This window comes from Chinchilla lanigera, unplaced genomic scaffold (assembly GCF_000276665.1).
Source record: "Chinchilla lanigera isolate Chin_1 unplaced genomic scaffold, ChiLan1.0 scaffold00022, whole genome shotgun sequence".
Classification (NCBI taxonomy): Eukaryota; Metazoa; Chordata; class Mammalia; order Rodentia; family Chinchillidae; genus Chinchilla; species Chinchilla lanigera.
The window spans coordinates 16,590,792-16,612,184 of NW_004955423.1; the positions used below are offsets into that span (position 1 = coordinate 16,590,792).

The window sequence follows — 21,393 nt, forward strand, 5'->3', positions numbered from 1 at the left end:
ATATCACTTCAGTGTAGTCCTCCCAGTTATCAGAATTCCTGATGGCAGTTATATTTCTGTGGAGTTTATAAAAATGGAGAGATAAATTAAATACTACCTTAATGTGTTTTTTTGTAGGTCACATCTTTCAAAGCATAAAGCTCACAGAGCTAAACCTGTGAAAAGAACACTGGTGGGAAAGCTATGAGGACACAGAAGGGTAGAATTTTCTAAGTTCTGATCTAACCCTAAGATCTTACTAATATTGATTTTATATTAATGAATGAACAATCTCAAGCAACCACTGAAAACTGGGTAGTGAGTGACACCCAGGATTTCAGTTACTCTTTGAGAAATTGAGATACAGCACTGGTAAACAAAGTTACATTCTCATGATCAGTAAGACTCACCAGAGCAAACCATAGTATATCAGGTCAGAATAAGTGATATAAAGAAAAACTGAACTTGATAAGCAGGTTGAGGGATCGAGTGATGGAGGGTACTGTCAAGGAAGGGCTCTGTGATAAGGTGACATTTGAATCAAGACTGAAAAGAAATGAAGGAGAAAAATCATGCAGGCAGACATCTGGAAGGGATCCAGAAATACTGAGTTACAGAATATATGTTCTTTAAAATAGGAAGATGATTCATCTTCTACATTATCATAAGCTTTGCTTAAGCTAACATATTTATGAGCTCATATTCTGGGATGACTCCAGGTTTATAGAAAAAGGACGTGGTCCTGATTTCTTAACGGGGTCTGTGGGGAATACAGGTGAAGTCTCTAGCCCGTTATTTGTCAGACAATGAGGTAAAGCCTGGACTTTGGCACAGTCCTTAATTTTCTAGCTCAGGAACACATCTTGGTTCACTGCACATGTTTGTGGTCAAAATATTTTTTGTTCAAACTGGGATTTGTTCTGTCTTGGCAGGTACTCTCATTTCCTACCTACTGACATCCTGATGGGCAGGATTTATAAATATTAAAAATAAGGAGGTGATAAAGGATGCAAAGAATCTGCCAACATATGCCAGACTCTCCAGTGAGTTACCAGTAAAGCTAGAGAATATGCTTTAAGTATCAGTAGAAGTGCCCTGTCTAGGACAATGTCCGACACACCTACTTAACACCGAGGAAGTACGTGTTCAAAGACTTTGCAAAAGACTTGAATGAAGCTACACGTCTGTACTAGCTGTCTCAAACCAACATAAGAGCCCGCCACCCCTCCGCCCCCGCCCCAAAGCGCTTTACGTGGGTGCACGCGGGAGAGGGCGCATGGGCGGTATGTTAGTAAACAGGATGTTTTCTATCTTTTATGAGAAAGCATGGCAGCTGCTCACTAAGCTCTTAATAGAGGAAGCTACTAGCTTTACATTCTTGAAAGCCCCTATTTGCATAGACCTTTTATAGAAGGCAGACGTTAGGAATGGAAATAGTATTTGATCACCAAATTTCACTTGTGCTAGAAAGTTCCGCCTGTGATTTGTGATTTTGGAAAACGTAGATGTGCTGACAACAAAATTAACTTCTCCAAAGAACTGAGAATTGCCTACTCTCATCATCCCTCTCACTATAATTTACATGACTTGACGAAATTAGACTGTTATTTTCATCGGGGTGATCTGCAAAATCATAAAATGATGTGTATTTTGGGAACACCTAATTAACTCTCCTTGGTTCCACTGAAGTTTCAGCTATGACTAGAAGAACTGCAAATATCATAGAGGTGTTCACATCCAGTTTTAGTAACCAGAAAAAGACACTCAAAAGACTTGAAAGAAAAATGTCTTTAGGACTCACACAATGATGAGAATTCAAGGCAAATGGCGGGCTTATGGGATAAAATCAGGTGTATCCTTGTGTTGCCAAATCTTGCCTTGCATGAAATAGGCAGTGATACATTCATAGCTGAAGCCAATATTAATAGTAAAAACAGCAGTATTACAGGCATATACACGAAAGTCCATCTCTAGGCCTAGCTTTTAATCACAAACATTAACTAATATTGATGAAGCTGTTTGATACAAAAGTTTGCTTTAATGTGTAATCAGCAGCTGAGGTGAGAGCCACATTTCCTAGCCAATTGTCAGCACCTTGTGTCATACTTATAAATAATGGGCTATTCCTATGGAGCGCCATCTGCTTAATAGAGAAAAATGTTCAACTTAATTAGGAAATTCTTCTTATTATTTAATATTTATCGAACACCCACAATGTGTTTGGCAGTAAAAACTCTAGAAACACACTCTGCCCACAAAGAATCCACCTGCTAGGAAAATATGATGAGCCACTTTTATGGGCATTTCTGTTTTCAATATATTTTATGTATTTCTTTCCAGGCGACAGAGGTGAAAATGGTTCTCTTTTGGAAGGGTCTTCTCTCCTAATTAAAGTAGGATAGTGAGCCATCAGATGAGTTATGATAAAGGGAAAATTAATTACAATTGCTAGGAAACTCATGTGAAATTTGCTCCATTGGTAGAAAAAATTTAATGTACCCTTAAATAAAATTAACTGTTATTTGCTAAGGACTGACAGAGTGGAACTGTAGAAATACATAAAAAATAAAGAACATGTAGTGGAAAAGTCACCCTGAAATAGCAAATATCCTTTGCTTTGTATTTACCTCCAGAAATTATGTGTCCACACCATGATACAACGACTATGGGGGGCAGTCAATTTCATTACAATGATATTAGTGTCCTGGTTAATTGAGATTTAAAGGTCAAAGGTCTACTCTCTACTACTAAAATTTAGGTAGTCTGACAATCCTTTATGGAGGTCTCCACCTAAATTCCCCTATCTCTCCTACCTCCAATCAATACAAGTTCAAGAAAATTTCCAAGTTCAGTATTAAAAGCATACAGAGAAGTATTCTGGAATCAGTGAACAACACACAGCAAAAGACTAAGATAGCTCATGCAAGTATGTCCAATAGAGTGCCCAATGATAACTTCAATTCCTCTTTCAGTGAAAATTATAAATAAAAAGAAACTGTTTTGCTCCAATGTAAAGTCTCATATGACTTTTTCTTTCCAAGTCCGGAATTCTAACACTTTCTTTTCTCCACATGGTTTTGATGTTTCTGGAGAAGGTTGCCCATCCACACTGTTAGAGTCAAGTTTTTCAAAGATTTCTTTTCCCCCCCACACTTTTCATTAAATCATATGCTTTCTTCATTTCATCTTCCTAGAATGGAAAATACAAAGTAAAGGAGAAAGAACATTTGATGTCATGATACTACTTCACCCTCTTGGTTTCGCTGTTTCTGGTAAGTTAGCAATGCAAAGAAATCTCCAGGGGAGTGGTCCCAGGTATCCAGTTGATACAGATAAGTGAGAGAATGAAAAAGGATTCAGTATCTTAAACTTATGGGTATACTTTAGCAATAACCACTTCATCCTGATAACTTGGGAAAAGAGGAATTACATATTTCTGCAAGTAATGCTGTGATGATGGAAATTGGAAAACAGTGCCAATTAGAACTTTAAATGCATATAATTTGAAAGAAATACATGACAGAGTGAAAAACAACAAGCTCATACATTGTCAGGGTAATAAATACCTAATGAGCACAATTGGAAAGCAAATAGTAGGTTGAACACACACCCAAATGTTGACTCTTCACTTCAAAATGAAGAACAGAATGATTTGTCTCTCTATCTGGAATGATGAAGCATCACTTCTTTAAAAGCTAATGAGCCGCACCATCTGGCATGATTACAGAGAGCAAGAGCTTAAGAAAGTGAATAATAAAATGACAGAGGAGCAGTGGGATCTTCACAGGAGGTGAAAAATTCCTCATCATTAAAAATACAATAACAAAAATAATTGTAGATGTTCGCACTACAGTATACCAATGGCATAAAAATGACAGGACCAAATGTTTTCAAAATAACTGAGTGTGACTCTGGATATTGTAGCATCTTTCTCTACCAGAGTGGTTCCCGAAGTGTGATCCCGAAAGGAAGAATATTCCTAGGAATTTGGTTAGAAATGCAAAACTCTCAGGATTCAACCCAGAAACACCAGCTTGGGAACTCTTGGGATGAGCCCAGTGCTCTGTGTTTAGCCAGATTCCAGGTGATTCTGATGTAGGCTCACTTTTGAGAACCATTGTTCTACCAATCCGACTATAAGCAGATTCACTGTTTCTATTCGACACCAGATACATTCGCTAATTTGGTCAATCCTGTTTACACAACTGGTCCCGACATCAAAGATTAAAACTAGGTGGACCAGTTCATTGAGTGCTATGATGTTCTCTTTCAAGAAGAGAGGTCTTATCATAGTGCCCTATTGCAAGACAGCAGAATAAATTGCTTTAAAATTTCACTTTAATTGCACTGTTCCTGAAAGCATTTATTTTCTTGTTTTGTCAGTTATTTTGGCAGCCTCACAAAGCAAGTTTTAAAAGTTTATCTAAATCCCTTTTTTATTTGATTTCTATTTCAGGTCATTCATTCAGCATCTACTAGGTATCATGTACTCTTCTAGGTACTTGTGCCCTATCAGTGAACAAAACAGGCATCAGTCCTGTTCCTTAAGGACTTATATCTTAACAGGGGGAAAACACATACACAAAAATAATAAAATACATATGTTGTGTAAGTTATTAGAAGACAGTGCTGTGGGAGGAAACAAAAGAAATGCAGATTAAGGTGAGGAGAATTGGAAATGCTGGCTAGGTGGGGCATAGATTTTAACTTCAAATAGAGTCATGCTAGACTCATTGAGTGGGTGACAAACAGCAAAGGCTTGAAGGAGTTGGTCAAGCAACAAATGGAGAGGGACAGTGTTTAGTCAGCAAGTTCAAGGCTCTCAGAATGACCATGCCCAATGTCTAGGGCTGGAGCTAAGGAGCACAAGAGAGGTTAAAGAAACAAAGGTCAGAGACAAAAGGGAGTCAGATAACCATTACAGTCATTGTAAAAACTTGCATGTAGTTTTATTCTAAGAAGGAATGGGGGACTGTTTCAGGGTTTTAAACAGAGAGGGACATGATCTGAATTATATCAAAAACTCTTTCATTAACTTTCCTCCAAGTCTATGTTAACATCATCAACCATTTATGCAGGAGGTTGGAAGACTGCTGCCATTTTTCTCTTGCTGAATGTTCATCATGAAGTTTTTTAAAAGTATTCTTGCTAGAGAAACCCCTTTCCTACTCTTCACTTTATCAAAGAAGAAAATGTTTGGATTTTGGAAGATAGAAGATGAATTTGAATAGTGAAGTTCAGGTTCTTTTACTGAGTTTTGAGTACTTGTGGTTGGTCTTTGTTTTTTTCTTTGGTGGTGGTGGTTAGATTTGCCTCCTAAGGCCCAAGACTATCTACTTTGGGTTTGGATACTAAGACTTGCTTTTTTCTCCAGGTAACAGGCAGCTAAGAAAATTGTGAGTGAAGTTTTGGAACCTGCTTCACCACTGAAGTGAAACTAAAATGGAAACCTGTATTTGAGAAATGGCTCTGTCAATGATTTATTAAAAACCCAGTGTCTAGGCCTTGAAACCCTAGAGAAGGTAATAGATTTGTCAACCTTTGGGTAAGACACAGCAAGGGTGGTCTGTCTAAACACAACTGTGGAAACTTTTCTATCAATATCCAGTCCTAGAATTTGTCTTTTTGAAATTGCTGTAGCATTTTTTTTATTTTAAAGAATAAAGGTGTTCTGAAATTCACAAATATTTCACCAAATGACAAAGAGATTCTTAAACTCAAAAGCCTATTAGGTAGTCTTTCTTTAATTCACTCATGCATGCATTCATCCATCAACTGTTTACCTATACCTCTTAAAGTTAACCATTGTATCGTGGTGCCTGGGACAACAAATATTTAAGAGGTAACATTTTCTCAGAGTTTGTAGCCCGTACAGAGAGATTAGACATAAATAGCAATAATGCATGGTTCAAAGTGATGATTTCTATAAAAAAGCAACTCTATCATGCTGTATTTTCATTTTCAGAGGAAATGGGAACCCTTTATGGGAATATGTGAAGGACTTTATGAAAGAGGTAACATTTGATTAAGTCATAAAGTATGGGCTCCATTTGTGTGTATTGTAACAGAGGAAGGTATCTGCAAAAATAGAGAGGCAGGACTGTATTAGTAGTCACCTGTGTGAGGGGCAAAGGTACCAAATTAAAGCAGCAATACTGCATATGATAGAAGAGTCAAAATGAGTTATTGCTGAGGTCAACTCAAGGAAACTTGCAACATCCGTGGGCCATTAAGCTGAAGGAAGTGGAGTGAAAACAACACATTTGTCTGGAATTTTGGTAGCAAACCTTATTTAAGAATAAAATGGAGACAGGCATAGTCATTAGTGTTAAGAGGTGCATTGTCCTATGAGAAAAATGGATAAGCAACAAAACTTATCACACAAATAAGTCCCTTGAGTTCCTGAGAGCTTTTGACCCTCACCGTGAAGTGTCTTAGAGCTAGGATAGGATCACAAAATTGTGATCTATGGATAATTTGAAACACAGTTGTTCTTGGCTTATGTATTTTTCTGTTTCAAGAAACAAATGCTTTCTTGTCCCTTTGTCCAAAACAATCTAAAATAGCACAATTCAAAATACTAAGCAGATTTACAGCACCAGACTGGACTCGTATTGTGTTTAAAATGCAGACTTCCAGGCCCTACCCCAAGTTAGCTGACTTAGCAGGCAGCATGCTGCATGTGGATGTTTGCAAAGTACTGTACTGATCCAGAGGACCTGCTCGGCACCAGCGGAAAGAACTAAGACAGCATTCTGTTTTGATGACCAGTAATTCCACATCTAGGAAGACTTTCCTGTTTTCAGAGAAGTAAACATTCATTCCAGCAAACAACTGTACAGCTCCTACAACATTCTGGGCACTTGGCGAGGTCTTTTGAAATGTTTATTCAGCAGTTAAAAGCCTCATTGTACAGAAGGGCACAGTATAAGACAAAAATTTTCTGAACAGTCGATACTGTCATAAAAAGAGGCAAGGCAGGGAAAGATAGAGTGCTCCCAGCTTGTATATTTAAAAAGACAAATCTATAACCATTCTTAATTTTCTTAAGGTTGACTTAATTGTGAAGCAAGAAAGATGGTCTGAAAAAAGAAAATAAATAGGAAGGGAAAATCCATATTCAAGAAAGAAGGAGGGAAGAAAACCAAAGGAGTAAATCCCATGACAAATAAATAACCTTTCAAAAGTCTGCATAAAATTTAAATGTGCAGACATATTTTAACGAGACTTGTAATCCAAGGCATATTTATCTTCGAGTTTCACACCCTTTGAGATGGTAAAGACTTTCCTTTGAAGGGACTGTTCAGCATATGCATCTTGTGGGACTTCCTAGAAAGTATAATCTGCCTATGTATCTGGCTGGCTGTCAAAATGTATTCTCAAGCCCAGGCAAACTTTATTTCCCTAAGTAGATTGGTTCCAAGTCTTGATATCCACAGCCATCTTTCCAGCTTTCCTCATAAAAACATGATCACTGAATTTGAGATGCTGCTCTTGTATTAACCCTAGATGAAGCTGTCTTGTCAAATTCATCATAGTTTCACTCAGTGGCTTATGTGTACGTGACCACGTACATGTGCGAATGTTTTTAAATACAAGAGGCTATATTGATATCTTGACAAATGGCAGCTTTCTCTTCTATTGTCCATTATTAAAATAGATCCTTTGTATTGAAATTTTAATTTCCAGCACATATATACTACAGAGCAGATCTACTGTAAGACCCTGGATGCCACCATGAATAACAAGGAAAAGGAAGTCTCCTGTCCCCAGTACATGTTAGCATGAAAAAACACAGCCCTGGAAGCCTTCTTACGCTTTTTAACTCCACAGTCCTAGGGTCTGCTCATGCCTGCTGTGTGAACTTACTGTTTCCGGCAAATACATCAGCTGGAGTGAGGACATCAGTTCATTTTAACAGAGCTGTGTCAACAATGTTCCTGCAAGCTGTGGAGATGTGGGACTTGTAAAACAGTCTTTGAAAGAAAAATGATTACTTTTTAAATCATGTGCTCTGTCTCTTGAACTCAAGACTTTTTCTACTTTGCTTATTTTTCCCTGATCTAGGTTCTCCTGAGGTTAGGGGCTAGTTATTGGAGATAGGAACAATAAGACATCTTTGTGTTTGGAGCCTACCTACAGTAAATACGTAGTAAAAAATACTATAGTATTGTAGTATTAAAGATATTATAAAATAGTATTTTATTTACTATTATTATTTTATGTGCTAAATAGTAGTATAGCAAATAAAACAGTATTTCTTCAGGGCAACTAGGATGTTTCTGCCTTGTGGCCGGCCCTTAGGACGGGCATAATTATGTGGTTTCGGGGTTTTCTCTGTACTCCCTCTTCTCACCTGTGTTTTTGAGGCAGTTTGTCAATATGTGGACAGGAGACTTTCACAAGCATTCCTAAATTCTCAGGGGAGACTTGAAATTCCTCCCTATCCTAGAAGCCACTGGGGGTCTGCAAACCTAAGGGATCTGAGTCACTTTAATCCCTAGTCAATCATCCAGTGACACAAGAAACTTTCAAAATGGCCAAGCTGAAACCGTGAAACCTGGGCTGCACCAATACCCTTGCTAGATTATAAAACTGTCACCAGACTCTGTCGTGAGGAATGACACATTGCTGATTTCTCTTCCTCTCTTTAAGACTGAGTGGGAATGGATGAAGCCACTGACAAAGATAAACCAGGTAGAGGTGTTGATATTTACAAAGCAGCGCCCCACTTAGGCAGTGCTTTCTGGAAGCAACTTTTGTACACCTTGTTTTCTAAACCACCCTTAAAAGTGACTGGCTTTCTTCTCACCATCTGCACCTGAGGCAGGAACATCTTGAAGCACTGATCTATTTGCTGCTAGCTTTCATTAATTTCATCCATCCCTGAAGGCGGAGCCACATCGATGCCAGCTAATTAAGACCTATTTAGGGCAGCTCAGAGTCTTTTATCAGCGTAGAATTAGCTTTGTTCTTTTCATGGTGACTACAGCTTTCTCAATTATTACTTAATTAAAAAATGAGCCTACATTTGCCAACATATTTCTAAAGTAGCACGCAAACTGCAGTTGCCTACCTCCCCACAGGTAAGCAGAGCATCTCACACCGGTGCTCTATTGATTCACCAGAAAACTTAACATTCCTTCGGTGTCCCTACATCCCAGGCACATAATCACATTCTTCAGTGTTGAGCATGGCACCGTGTGTCGCTGTCAGCCCAATAGTGCCTCTAGGGTGTTTCACTCTTAAGAGGTATTAATGCAAATGTATAAATGTCAGCAGGCTAATATTATTTATGCATACCAATCACTCAAAAGGGGAAAAAGACTCATTTTGGTCAGATCGTTTTGGATAAAAGATCTTTCATTGCAAAGGTTTCTGGAAGAATTCTATAGAATTTTTAATTCTTGTTTTCCTGACATGTGTTTTGTAAGTGAAACTGTAAAAGTGATCACTGCTGAAAGGACCTAGAATTCCAAAGGAAACTGGGTCTCAGAAGGTAAAGGGGCATAAGCCTTCTCTCTCAACTCTGTCCACCTTCCTCACCAGCTCATCTAATTGACAAGTCCAATAATTATAGGGAATAACTGATAAGAAATCAGATCAAATTTCATGTGGCTTCACAAAGCATATAAACATACTTATGAGGTGGTCCAGACCTATTCTAAGAAATTTAGCAGTGTACACACTTCTACTATTCATGTTTCTTCTTTGAGGAACCCCTTAAGACAAAAATTAAACCACTGGAAGAATAAAAAGATGCTGACCTTAGATGGGAAGGTTATATTAAAAAAAAAAAAAAAGTATTTTGATCATTTTAAGAAGTAAGCTGAGAAGAAAAAATTTCTTTGAGGAGCTCCATCTGATAATTTTTTCTATCATGAATCACTTTACTAGTGACATAAAGTTTTTTTAATCCTATAAATTATACATAGTAATGGTGACAGGATCTCGCTATTAAAAAGTTGATGGTGAAAATGAGGTCTTGTGGACAGGTTCCAATACGTGCAGGGAACCGTGCAAAAACCACTTTACAACAAAAGTACAACGAAATGCACACTTCTTCTTCCCTACTTCCTCATGCTTGCACTGATAGACCATGTGATCTACTTCTGGCTACATAAGAGGAAAGTGTTAGACACATTTGGGGGATATAACCAACACACACACTTTGTGAGCAAAGACTTAAGCAGATGCTTGCCACTATAACATCTTTGGTGAAAAATAATCCTAGAATGTTTGCAATAATTATGCAGCTTATTGGTCGCTATTATTCATTTTACAAGATTGTTATGTATATGTTGTGGGATAAAGCAGATAAATGATGGTATTGGTGTTTCTGGGACCTAGGATTGTCAGCGTGGTTGAAAGGAGTAATAGATATAAGACAGATGAGTTAAAATAAAAAACCTGGGGATGTTGAGTTTGAAATTATAATTTCATTTTGAAATCAATGACTTTATATTTATAATTATTTAAACTATATTGTTTGCATTATATTATATTGTAAATTATATTGTGTTATATATTCTATTCTATTCTATTCTATTCTATTCTATTCTATTCTATTCTATTCTATTCTATTCTATCCTATCCTATCCTATCCTATCCTATCCTATCCTATCCTATCCTATCCTATCCTACACTATCCTGTCTACTGAAAGAACCAAGAAACAAAAACCAACCCATAGCACCCCAATCATGCTCTTTCAGCTCCTAAAAGGAGCAGAGATCCTTTGGATAGAGATCTGGATTTAGGTCTGCAGCAGGGTACGTGCAAAAGAGCCTGGAACTATGCAAGATGATTGAGGGACACCCAAAGGACTCAGAGCCAATTTGAAGAGGTTCTCACAGGCTAACTTAGGACAGTTTGAATAGAGGGATAAAATTTTAATGAATTGAAATACCACATTTTAAATATGTTAAAGTCCTTAAGTCAACAAGTAAATATTGATAATAATAAATTTGTGAGTCTCCATTGGAGAATGCTAGGGATCTGAGGCACCAGAACTAGTAAATGCAGAAGAGACTGGTCCTGACTTCTATCTTACAGCAGTCAAATGCTTAGTGGGGGTGGGCTTCTCTTCATAAAGAACATCAGCTGATAAATGAGGAAGCTGTGATGAAATACCAGCACTTTACAACCATAATAAAGGACTGGGTTTGGACAAGGATCTTTAATGGGTTTTGACATAGTAAGTGAGAAAACCAGAAATGATTCCTCTTCATAGACTTGCTAAACCACCTTAAAGGACTTGCGAAGAACTGGAACTTAGTACAAGCAAACCTCAGTACAGAAATACTAACATAGAAGAAATAGCATGGAAGTGTAATTAGCAAATTTAGATCGTAGAAAATACTATAAGACTGATGACTAGGTTTCTCTAATAGCAGAAAGAATGAGGGGAGAAGAAGGAGGAGGGAGGAAAGGAGGAAGAGGTAGAAGAAGAGGTGGAGGAGGAGGAGAGACAGGAAGGAGGATTAAAAGAGAAGTAGTCATACAGATCAAGAAATGTAGGAAACATAGCAGTTCATTACAATACATGAAATTTATGCTAATCTGGATTCAAATGAATTGTTAAAATTTATTAATGAGACAATTGGAGAAATTTGCTAACTGACTGAGCATCTAATGAGATTAAGGATGTATTGCTGATTTTTACATACAGCATTGGCTTTGCAATTTTTGATTGTTTCTCTTTCAGAGATATATACTAGACTATTATGAATGAATTATATGATTTCTGCGGTTTGCTTCACAATAATGTTTGTGGGGAGAGAAAGGGTATAGGGGTATAAATGAAACAAGACTGGATATGAGCTAGTGATTATCTGAGCTGATACAGGGGTAGCCATACAGCGGTTCAGTACACTACCAGTTTCAGTTTTATAAGTTTGACATTTTCCTTCAGAAAAAATTCTTTAAAAATTATTATTTGAAATTTGCTAATGAATGTCAGGCACCATGGGAAGCCCTTAGACAGTATGTCTTTAGAACTGATAAAGCTAGAGTGCAGGCTTAAAGTATCATGAGGCTAGCAGCCTTTGAGGTCTTATATTATTATCCATCCAGATTCTACTTCAATCAGCCATTCTGCCTATTTCTAAAACACTAGCATATTTATCTTCTATCTGGTTACAGTACTCAGCAAAGCAACCATATAGCAATACACTCAGTGAAAAAAAACTGCAAGGATTCACCATAAAATCATTTGGACCTTAAAAAGTAAACTTATTTTGGTATTTCTACCAATTGAATGATGTATTAATTTTACCAAATGAGTGAAATTGCCAAGTAATTTTCCTACTGTACAAACAACTCTTCTTATCACAGTCAGTAAGAAAACACCCTCTCAAAGATGTTCTCTCTCGGTTCTTGTACAATTCACACATCTGTGATAGCACAGTCTCATAGAAAGCTCACAGCAGAAGCCAACATATTAACACATAGAAACAAACATCACACTATGCTTGTCTCTGATACCCCAAATGATTCTAGGGCTTGTAGTTATGACTGGAGGATACCCTGAGGGTTGACTCTAATGAAAAATCAAATATATCTAATTAACTGCATTGCTCTGAGCTAGCAAGAGACCAGAGGTTTCCAAAGCCCCTTAAGAATAGTCATATTAATATAGAATGGTGCTACATGAGTGCATTTCTTTGAAGTACTAGACCTTCTACTCCTTTTAGCTCTACTGCTGTCTCTTTGAACAGCTTATGCTGTAACTATCCAAATCTAAGAGTCCTTGAGATTCTTCTCACTAACTTTAATAGTAGAATGGATCCATACTATGGCTTTTTCCATCATGCATTTTTTATGAAGTTGTGACTTTTGGTGCCCGGAAGTAGAACAGGCTAAATTCAAGTCAACCCACGTTGTCAACAGGAGAGTTAGTTTACCAAAGATTTTTAAATAAATACCAACATTGAAATTGTCTCTGAAGAGATCAGAAACTACTCCTCCACCTCAAGATGATAATGCAATATAGTTAAAACTTTACATTTGATAACACTGAATACATTTGGAGGGAATCAGGATACTGGAATCATACTTGATTATCACAGATCATTTGAAACTTTAGCTACTGGTTTCAATGTCTTACTTCAGTAGTTCTTCATTAGAGCCAAATGTATGCATCAAGCGTGACTGGCTGGTAATACTGTGCTCTCTCTGGTTATCATTCTAAAGAGGAAAAAAAGTGGGAGAGATGACAGAGCTCAAAATGGAGGCAGGAGAGGCAGCTGGAGGAAGTAGCGGATAGGAGAGCGCAGCCAGCAGGCCTGGAGGACAAGAAGTAGAAGGGTGTTCACAGAAAGTTGGAGAAAAAAATAGATGTACTTTAAAAAATGCAAATTGGTTTTTGGATAATTGAGGGAAAGATATTTATACCTCCTTTCTCTTCAAGAATACAACTGCTAATGATTTTAAGTAATGCATAATTTCAAGATGGTATTTTGCTGAACATGTCAGGTACCAAGTTAGGATATTCAAGATCACAGCATCTATTTGTGTGCAAGAAGGTTTGCACTCTCATGAGGGAATCAATAGCCTGTTCTGTGTGTGGCCTCAGATAAAAAATTGTGCCACAGTTTCCAGAGGACTTTAGGTCAACGCTTTATTCTGAAGTTGCTTAAGATTTCTATATGTTTTGGAACAGAAACATGTAGACTTCCTCTTTCAGTTGAAATCCAATTTAATCAATAGCAAATTGAGTTTCATAAGAAAAGATCTAAAGATAGCTTGGAAAAGCACCCGGCATTTCTTAGAGCTGCACACCAATTAAAATGGAGAGAACAGCAGGCGGTGTGGGAGGAATTAATGGGACCTAGCTGCTGGCTCATCATGTAATCGTAATAGTCAAAAACATATACCGATCAGTTTAAAAAATAACTCTGTTCATTTGATAGCGGCAAAAGGAGTCAACAAAGATTTAGCTTAACAGACAATCAGGTAACTTCAGAGAGGACTTACCTATCTTTCCCAGTTTCCTTCTTAAAAATGCCATCACAGTAACTCATGCGCTTTTCTGTGGTCACATAAATTTGGGCATTTGGATAGACGTCAACTGTCTTTTTCAACATGTTGTAAACGATTCCGTTGCCATCCTTCCGCATATTGCGGAAAGGACCCCAAATAACGTAAATAGTCGTGTTTGCTTCCTTGAAAAAATAATCAGGATTTTTTAGCAAAAGAGGAACGCTGGTATGGGATACCATGCGAATCATCGTCATGCGGCCAACGTCTTCTTCATACCCCTTGGTGGGGGCGTTGTTCATTCTCCAGATACAGGAAGACCTGTCTATCTCATTCCCCACCTTCTGTCCAACCATCTGGCCTGAGTTTGACACTATGGCACACAGTTCACAGTCCAGCTGTAATGGCTGAAAAACAGAAAGAGAGAGAAGGCAAGTGGTGCATTTCATCCATTCGAACAAACTCTTCTGGAAAACAAAATGCTGATATAGCCTAACTGCTGAATAAGGAAATATTTCTGAAAAAAAATATATATATATATGCTAACCCCACAGTATCAGATATAGGTTATCAAGACAGTGCCATGCTTCCATTGAAAAAGTAAATATATACCATTAAAGTCATTTACATTTCTGTATTATCATGTGGCAGTACAAAATTGTGTGGGGAAACAGTCATTTGTAAATGATGATTTTCTTAAAAATTCACAACTGTAACTTCAAGAGAACTAAGGAGATATGTAAAGATTTGCTCTTGGTAATAATGTTGATAGCTATAAAAGAAATGAAAAAAATGTATTCACACATCAGTTCTGTACTTTAGTTAGATGTATTCATGGTTAGGTAGGACGTTGATAAAAATATGAAGAGTCGAACAGATGAGATTTTCAAGATTGTCAGAACACAGAACTGCATAAGGCTGGCAAAACATTATACACATTCTTAATAGTTTCCTCCAAGTCACTATGTTAATTGGCTTTCATGATTTTATTCTAGGTGGGTAAGGAAAGGCTTCTTGTAAGACTCAGGGAAGGCATGCACTCAGATCATCTCTGCATCTAGCTTAACTCTGTTGCACTATTTTTTTTAATCATGGAGGTGACAGGGACATCGATGAGTAAAACATTTATTTATTTTCAGGACTTGCAAATGATAAAGTCGCAGTGGCAAATTCAAATCTAGATTTTATAATGGTAAGCCCACTGCCCTTCCTGCTGCTCCCTGCTTCCCTCCGAAAATAGTCATGTTAGTTACTTTCACTATTTTTCTCCCACTTCAGAAAGTCATCTTATCGTCAACGTTGATAAAAAAAAAATGGCTTTGTTGATATGCATCTTTGTAGCCTATGAAGTTCTACATTTTTATCCTGAATTTTTATTACACCTATTGGGGAGTAGTCCCTCTCTCACAAGACCCTCTCCTTACTTTACCTAATATGTTGTACTTTATTTTTTTTAATTATGTCTGCCACTAGATGGTAAATTCTTAAGAACAGGTCTATCTTCATTTTAACCCCACTCCCCAGAGCTCCCTGGAATACATTAGGTACTCCATTGGTTTAAATTAGGAAATGAAAGAAATCAAATTAGTTTATTAGGAATCTGAGCACTGGGCTTAATACTACAGAAGAAATGGACTTTACCAATTAATTTAGAATTCTAGACTTAGATGAAAGGAGAAAAGCAATCAGAAGAAACATATCAAGTATCAGCAGGATCAGTCTTGGTGTGACAATCCTGGTGGTAAGCTGAGAAATGAGTAACTCAGAAGACTCACCAGGACAACCCTCACACACTGTGAGAGTTCACTTTTGCGGTTCATGGTAGGTGCTCATAGCTGTTATTCAGAGCCTCTGTGTGGCAGACACAGTCCCAACAGAATTAACTGTGACAAAAATTAGAGACAAAAACTCCTGCCACACTACAGCATGCACTCAGTTTTGGTATATGTGCTGCTGAAGGGAGCACCAGCATGCATTCAATTTGGGGAAACAAAATAAATAAGGCAGAAACCTATATAATATGATAATCTATTAAAGTGTCTTCAGTGCTACACTGAAAATGTAAGCAAGGAAGAAGGTTAGGAAGTATGTGTGGACCTGTGTGCTTGTGTGTATGCACACACATAAATATGTGTATAAAGTGAAAAAGCTGGCCTTGGGGATATTTGGGCAAAAAGTTAATGCAAACACCCAGAGGAAGCTAACGGGAACAGCAACATGACCTGGCAAAGCCAGTAGTGGCAGCAAGTAGCTGCTGAGGCCAGACCCTGCAGATGAGAGAGATTCAGGGCACCTGACTTGTGCCACAAGGAGCTGGGGGAGGCTGTAACAGAGGAGGGACTGATCTGAGTTGTACTTTAATGGCTTTTGCTGCTGTGTGGAAAGCTAGTAAAAAAGAAGCAAGGGTTGAAGAAGCGAGAGCAGGCTACTGCTCCAACACCAGCAAGAGGAGAAGCTGGCTGCAGACAAGGTGGTAAGCAAAGAAAGTGGAGAGGAGCTGGTTGCACTGTGGATTATGCTGAGAGCAGAGCTGATGGGCTGGCCCAAAGTGAATGTGTGAATGTGGACTGTGAAAGGGAAGCATCCCCAATAACTCTAGTCTTTTAGCAGAAGTAGGCAGAAGACTGGGGCTTCCTGTAGCTGAGAAGGAGAAGACAGGGTGTTCCCCAGAGAGGTGGGACTGGGGTAGGAAAGCAGGGGCTCCTTTCTAGACTAGTTAAAAGGTTTTTGTTGTTATTGTTGTTGTCCTGGGGATTGAATCCAGGACCTTTGCACTGAGCTACATCAACATTTTTTTTTCTTTTCTGAGACAGTCTCATTAAGTCTCCAGGTATCCCAAACTGAGCTCAAATTTATGATCCTCCTGCCTCAGCCTCTCAGAGTGCTGAGATTACAGACATGTACAACGGCACCGGGCTGCAGTTCGATTTGAGATGCCTTACACACAGACCATTGCATCTAGTGTTAACACACAGCTACTCAAAGTTGAAGAATTAAAAAAAATTGAAAAAAAAGACTAAACACTCTCCGTATTTCCATCATTCAACAGCCGTTACAAGCCAGGCTTGTCGGTGCATGCCGGTAATCCCAGCACTTGGGAGGCTGAGGCAGGAGGATGGCTATGAATTAGAGGTCAGCCTGGGCTACATAGTGAGTTCAAATCCAGCTTGAACTACATAGTGAGACCCTGTCTCAAAAAAAAAAAAAAAAAACAAAACTGAATGCAACAACCATTACTAATATTTCACTGTATTTTTCCTCTTTCTACATAAATTATTTTAGGCACATTAAGAAATCATCTATAAAATTTGGCAACATTGGTTTTGCACATTATTTCATGTGATTAACTTTCCACATCATTAATATAATCAGCTTTCCCTAAATAGTCCTTAGAGATAGTCTTAATGCCAGTTCCTTAGTCTATTATATGGGTATAGCACAATGCATCTGTTTCCCTAGTACTGTGCATTTAGCTATTATCTATTTTTTCCTACTCTATAAATGCTTTGATAAACATCCTTTTACTTCTTGAGATATTTTAGATGTTAGGGATTATCTTTAAATTTAAACTTGATTCTTTGATTTAGTCTTTATTGTGCTCCTACAAAATACACCAGACTGACAAAGGCATCTGCTAATTTGAGTTATCAAAACAAGAATTTCAAAAAGCAAAACTGGTGGAACCCACGGGGGTCCATTTATAAGCTGTTTTAAGGCTCATCTGTGAAAGGGGCTGTCTGTCACCTCCACCACAGTAAGGATTCTGAACCACGGTGAGCAGCAGGTGGTCCAGGTCTCAGGTTAGAGTAGGGCCACTCAAGGTGGGTAAGTATATTAGGACACTTGGAAATGGGATTTTATAATTTAATGCCATAGTGAAGGCAAATTGAGGCACAGAGGGTGCCTTTTTAGGGTCAGGCATTGATCTAAGACCCTTCCTCACCCATTTAGGACCCTGTATTCTTTTAGGAAATAAGAATCAACACAGTAATATTCCCCCTGCCAGGCAGTTGGTGGCAGGGCCTGACATCCATCACACTCGGCTCAGTCCTCCAACCTCAGTGTCATGGGAATCAAGGCCTAATTTAAATCGTGTGTGTATGAGATGGCACATTCCAACTTATCACCAAGATTCATATAGTGGAAAGGGGTGGCATTCCATTTACTGATGCAAAAATTTGCTTCTTTGGATGATAAAAACCTATGTGGGGTACAGCATCCACAAACTGAGAAAAAAAAAGCCTGGGATGTGCTCCATCCAGTGTGACAATTTGCATTGGATTTCCCAGTCATTAGAGAGAATTAGCCAGTTCTGCTCTAACAAGGCTTAATTGAACTAATAAGAATCAGCACACTGGTCTCACTTGACAACTGTAACCTCTGAAAGTGATCAATGAAGACATCACAATCTGTTTCATGACAACATATTGGGCTGCGGCAGCTGTGCAGATTATGAGGTCAGCAGCTGACTAACAACTTGAGGGCGAACACTGGGAACAGCTTCTTGTTTATGTGACAAATATGGAATGGGGAAGTGCTCTATAACTACGACAGCTTTGGGGGTGTTTGGTGATCTTTAAATCACTGCCTTTCTCTTTTGCTATCCCCCAGGCCACGTTGTCATGAGGGCCTGTGTCTTGGAAGACTTCAAGTGTGTATATCTGGTCACAACACTGCCTGGTTATCTTGAGTTCCTGAATGAGGCCCCAGGGGACACGAATGAATATGACAACTGCTGTGTTTGTCACTTAGCTACAGGCACCATTTTTAAAGTACACAGGGCCCAGGGCCCAGTGAATGAAAGATTCCTAATCATAATCGAAAGCTTCATTCCACAAGAAGAGCTGGTGAGGGCTCCAGGGATATATCTATACGTTTGAAGGCACCTTCAAACTTCATAAGCCATGATAAAGGGAAAGAAATAGCTAGACATGAATGGATGGCCTGACCCAAGAGCTGCCTTATCTAGTTATCCTTTATTGTTACATCTTTTGATCTCAACTTTCTTTGTTAAAATATACTGCTGTTTCTTCAACTCATTTATACTATTTGATTTGGGGGCTTGCTTGAATTTTTATTCCGTATTTCTCCCCAGGCTTAGATCTGCCTCAGTAAGCAGTTACTCTGTCTTTCTAGATTAAAGAACTGGATTTTCCAAACCTTTGTGAAGATTTATCTGACTCCGATTTATCAAGCTCTATCTTAATTTAGAACTTTCCTTTTTGGCTGAATTCTCTCTAGGTTTTTTGCTTATTTTTATTTTAAAGTTCATCCACTTTATCCTGTCTTATACATTCAAAACATCTTTCAAAACACTTTGGTTGGGCTTGGGCTGTGTCTACAAAGTGAGAGAGAGATCTACAAATATTAAACCAACCTGTTCTGGGCAGCAATGTCCTTGTTAAAGAAATCCCACAAATGTCAAACACTTTCTTTGATTTCAGATCTAAAATACTGACTTTTTTATGGTTACAGGATCATGTCTGTTGTGGGTATTTTTTCTCCTCTGTGAAAGCATACACATACTTGGTTATAAACACTTAGTTTGGAGATTTAAGAATTTGGTGACATCTATTGAAAGACCAACTAATTTTTATTTAGTACCTATTCTGCAAAAGGCACTATGAATGGCAAAATAATTTTTAAAAAATCTCATCAAGGTGAACTTTAATCTCAGCACATAGCTCTGAGAAGTGAGGGGGTTTTCTGTGTTCAACAAGGGTCAACTTCTGTGCTGTTTTAGAGGCCTAGGGGACTGCCTTAAACACAAGGTGTCTCACTGCTAAAATGAATCTTGACACTTTGCCACCATGCAAGTAAAAAGAACTCCTTGATTGTTGGCTAAGACACAGGATGACAGAGAGCAAAGAAAGAAATAGTCTGGGAGAGACATAAGTACCATGTATCACGCTTGTTTTACCTGAGGTTGAATGCCTGGTATGGGTTGGTCATTTTGTGCAGCATTTTATTACGTTATCCCACTTAATTTCAAAAATAAATTTTATGTTAATTTTTATTTCCCATTATAGAGTTAAAGAAATTAAAGTAAACGATGTAAAATGGACACTAGATATATTTTAGGTTAAAAGGATGAGCATATATCATTACTCACGAAATGCACTTATAGCAGCATTAAGACGGGGGGAATATTAAGGTTATAATGATGATTAATTTTCAGTATTCTTAATATGCATATATACTTCAAATACTACCCAGTATCACATTAAATTGCTTACAACAAATTACAATAATAATAATTCATAATTTAATAATGTATTGTATGGCTACCAGGTGTGGTGGCACATGCCTGTAATGCCAGCATTCAAGAGGCCAAGGCAGGAGGATCACTGTGAGTTTGAGGTCACTCTGGGTACTCAATGAGTTCAAGACCAGCCTGAACTGCACAGTGAGATCCTATCTCAAATAAATAAATACATATATAGTATGGCACCTATATAATAATTTGTAATTAATTACAAATTAATGCCTTCAAACCTGCTGCTAGCCAGGAAGTCACCAAATAGGACAAAGTCACTCCCTTGATGAACAGTTTCACAGGAAAGCTAGGATTTGCACTGGAGGCAAGCAGCTTTCTGGCAATAGTACAGGCATAGCATAGGAACCTTGGAGATTCTCTTCATATTTTTAGTTTCTAATATGTATGGCTGAAGTTTTAGTCTGAAATAAACTAATCCCAACCAGTTTCATTAGTTTTTTAATGGCCCTTCACTCTGCTCACTCAATTTGCCTTTCAAACTGTTTCTTTCAGAACAGCAGTGAGTTACATTCCTTTCTCAAGCAATTAATGACTCCTGCCAATGTCTGGGAGGGACAAAGACCTCGGCAGAGGACGTTGTTTTCAAAGCTGGTCTCCACAGCTAAAAGGAACTGCTGCCCTTGCCTGACTGCCTACCTAAAGTGCATTCACTTTGGAAGCCCACACTGGCTGTTTCAAGTCTTGGGATTCCATGTTAGCCAGAGCCTCTCAAGCTGGCCTCTAACTCCTCAATCTCTCCTCTGTACTTAGGAAGACCTGAGATACTGGAATACTCTACTCACACTACAGATCATTTTACACCACTCACATTTTTATTTGTATTTTATTATAAGCATGAAGTTTTGGCACAAAAATGAATTCTGTTTTTTTTTTTTTTAATCCTAAAGAATGCAAGCTCTGAGGGATTAATTCCCCCATGAAGGTCCAATGCTCTCTGATGCTAGGGCTGGGAGGGAAGGTGTGGATAGGTAGGGACTCTTATCTCTTTGCAAGAGTCTGTGGCATTTTTATAATTTGTTAGTTTTATTTCCTTGTGTTTAAACAATATGTATTATGTATGCAGACTCTGCAAATCAATTTAGCATGATATTCCCAACTGATCCTTTCCTGAAAAAGAAAGGAAAGGAGGGGCTGGGGATTTAGCTCAGCGGCAAAAGCG

General features: G+C 38.1%; 1 protein-coding gene across 4 annotated transcripts in view; it reads right to left on the reverse strand.

The window, feature by feature from the left end:
• The window catches only part of St6galnac3 (ST6 (alpha-N-acetyl-neuraminyl-2,3-beta-galactosyl-1,3)-N-acetylgalactosaminide alpha-2,6-sialyltransferase 3), a 510,855-nt gene that overhangs the window by 185,483 nt on the left and 303,979 nt on the right, over positions 1-21,393 (reverse strand). For all 4 annotated transcript variants that reach the window (XM_005385223.2, XM_013514532.1, XM_013514533.1 and 1 more), the window contains one exon: positions 13,955-14,364. In XM_005385223.2, the coding sequence (XP_005385280.1) occupies positions 13,955-14,364 (410 nt within the window). The remainder of the gene's footprint in view (positions 1-13,954; positions 14,365-21,393) is intronic.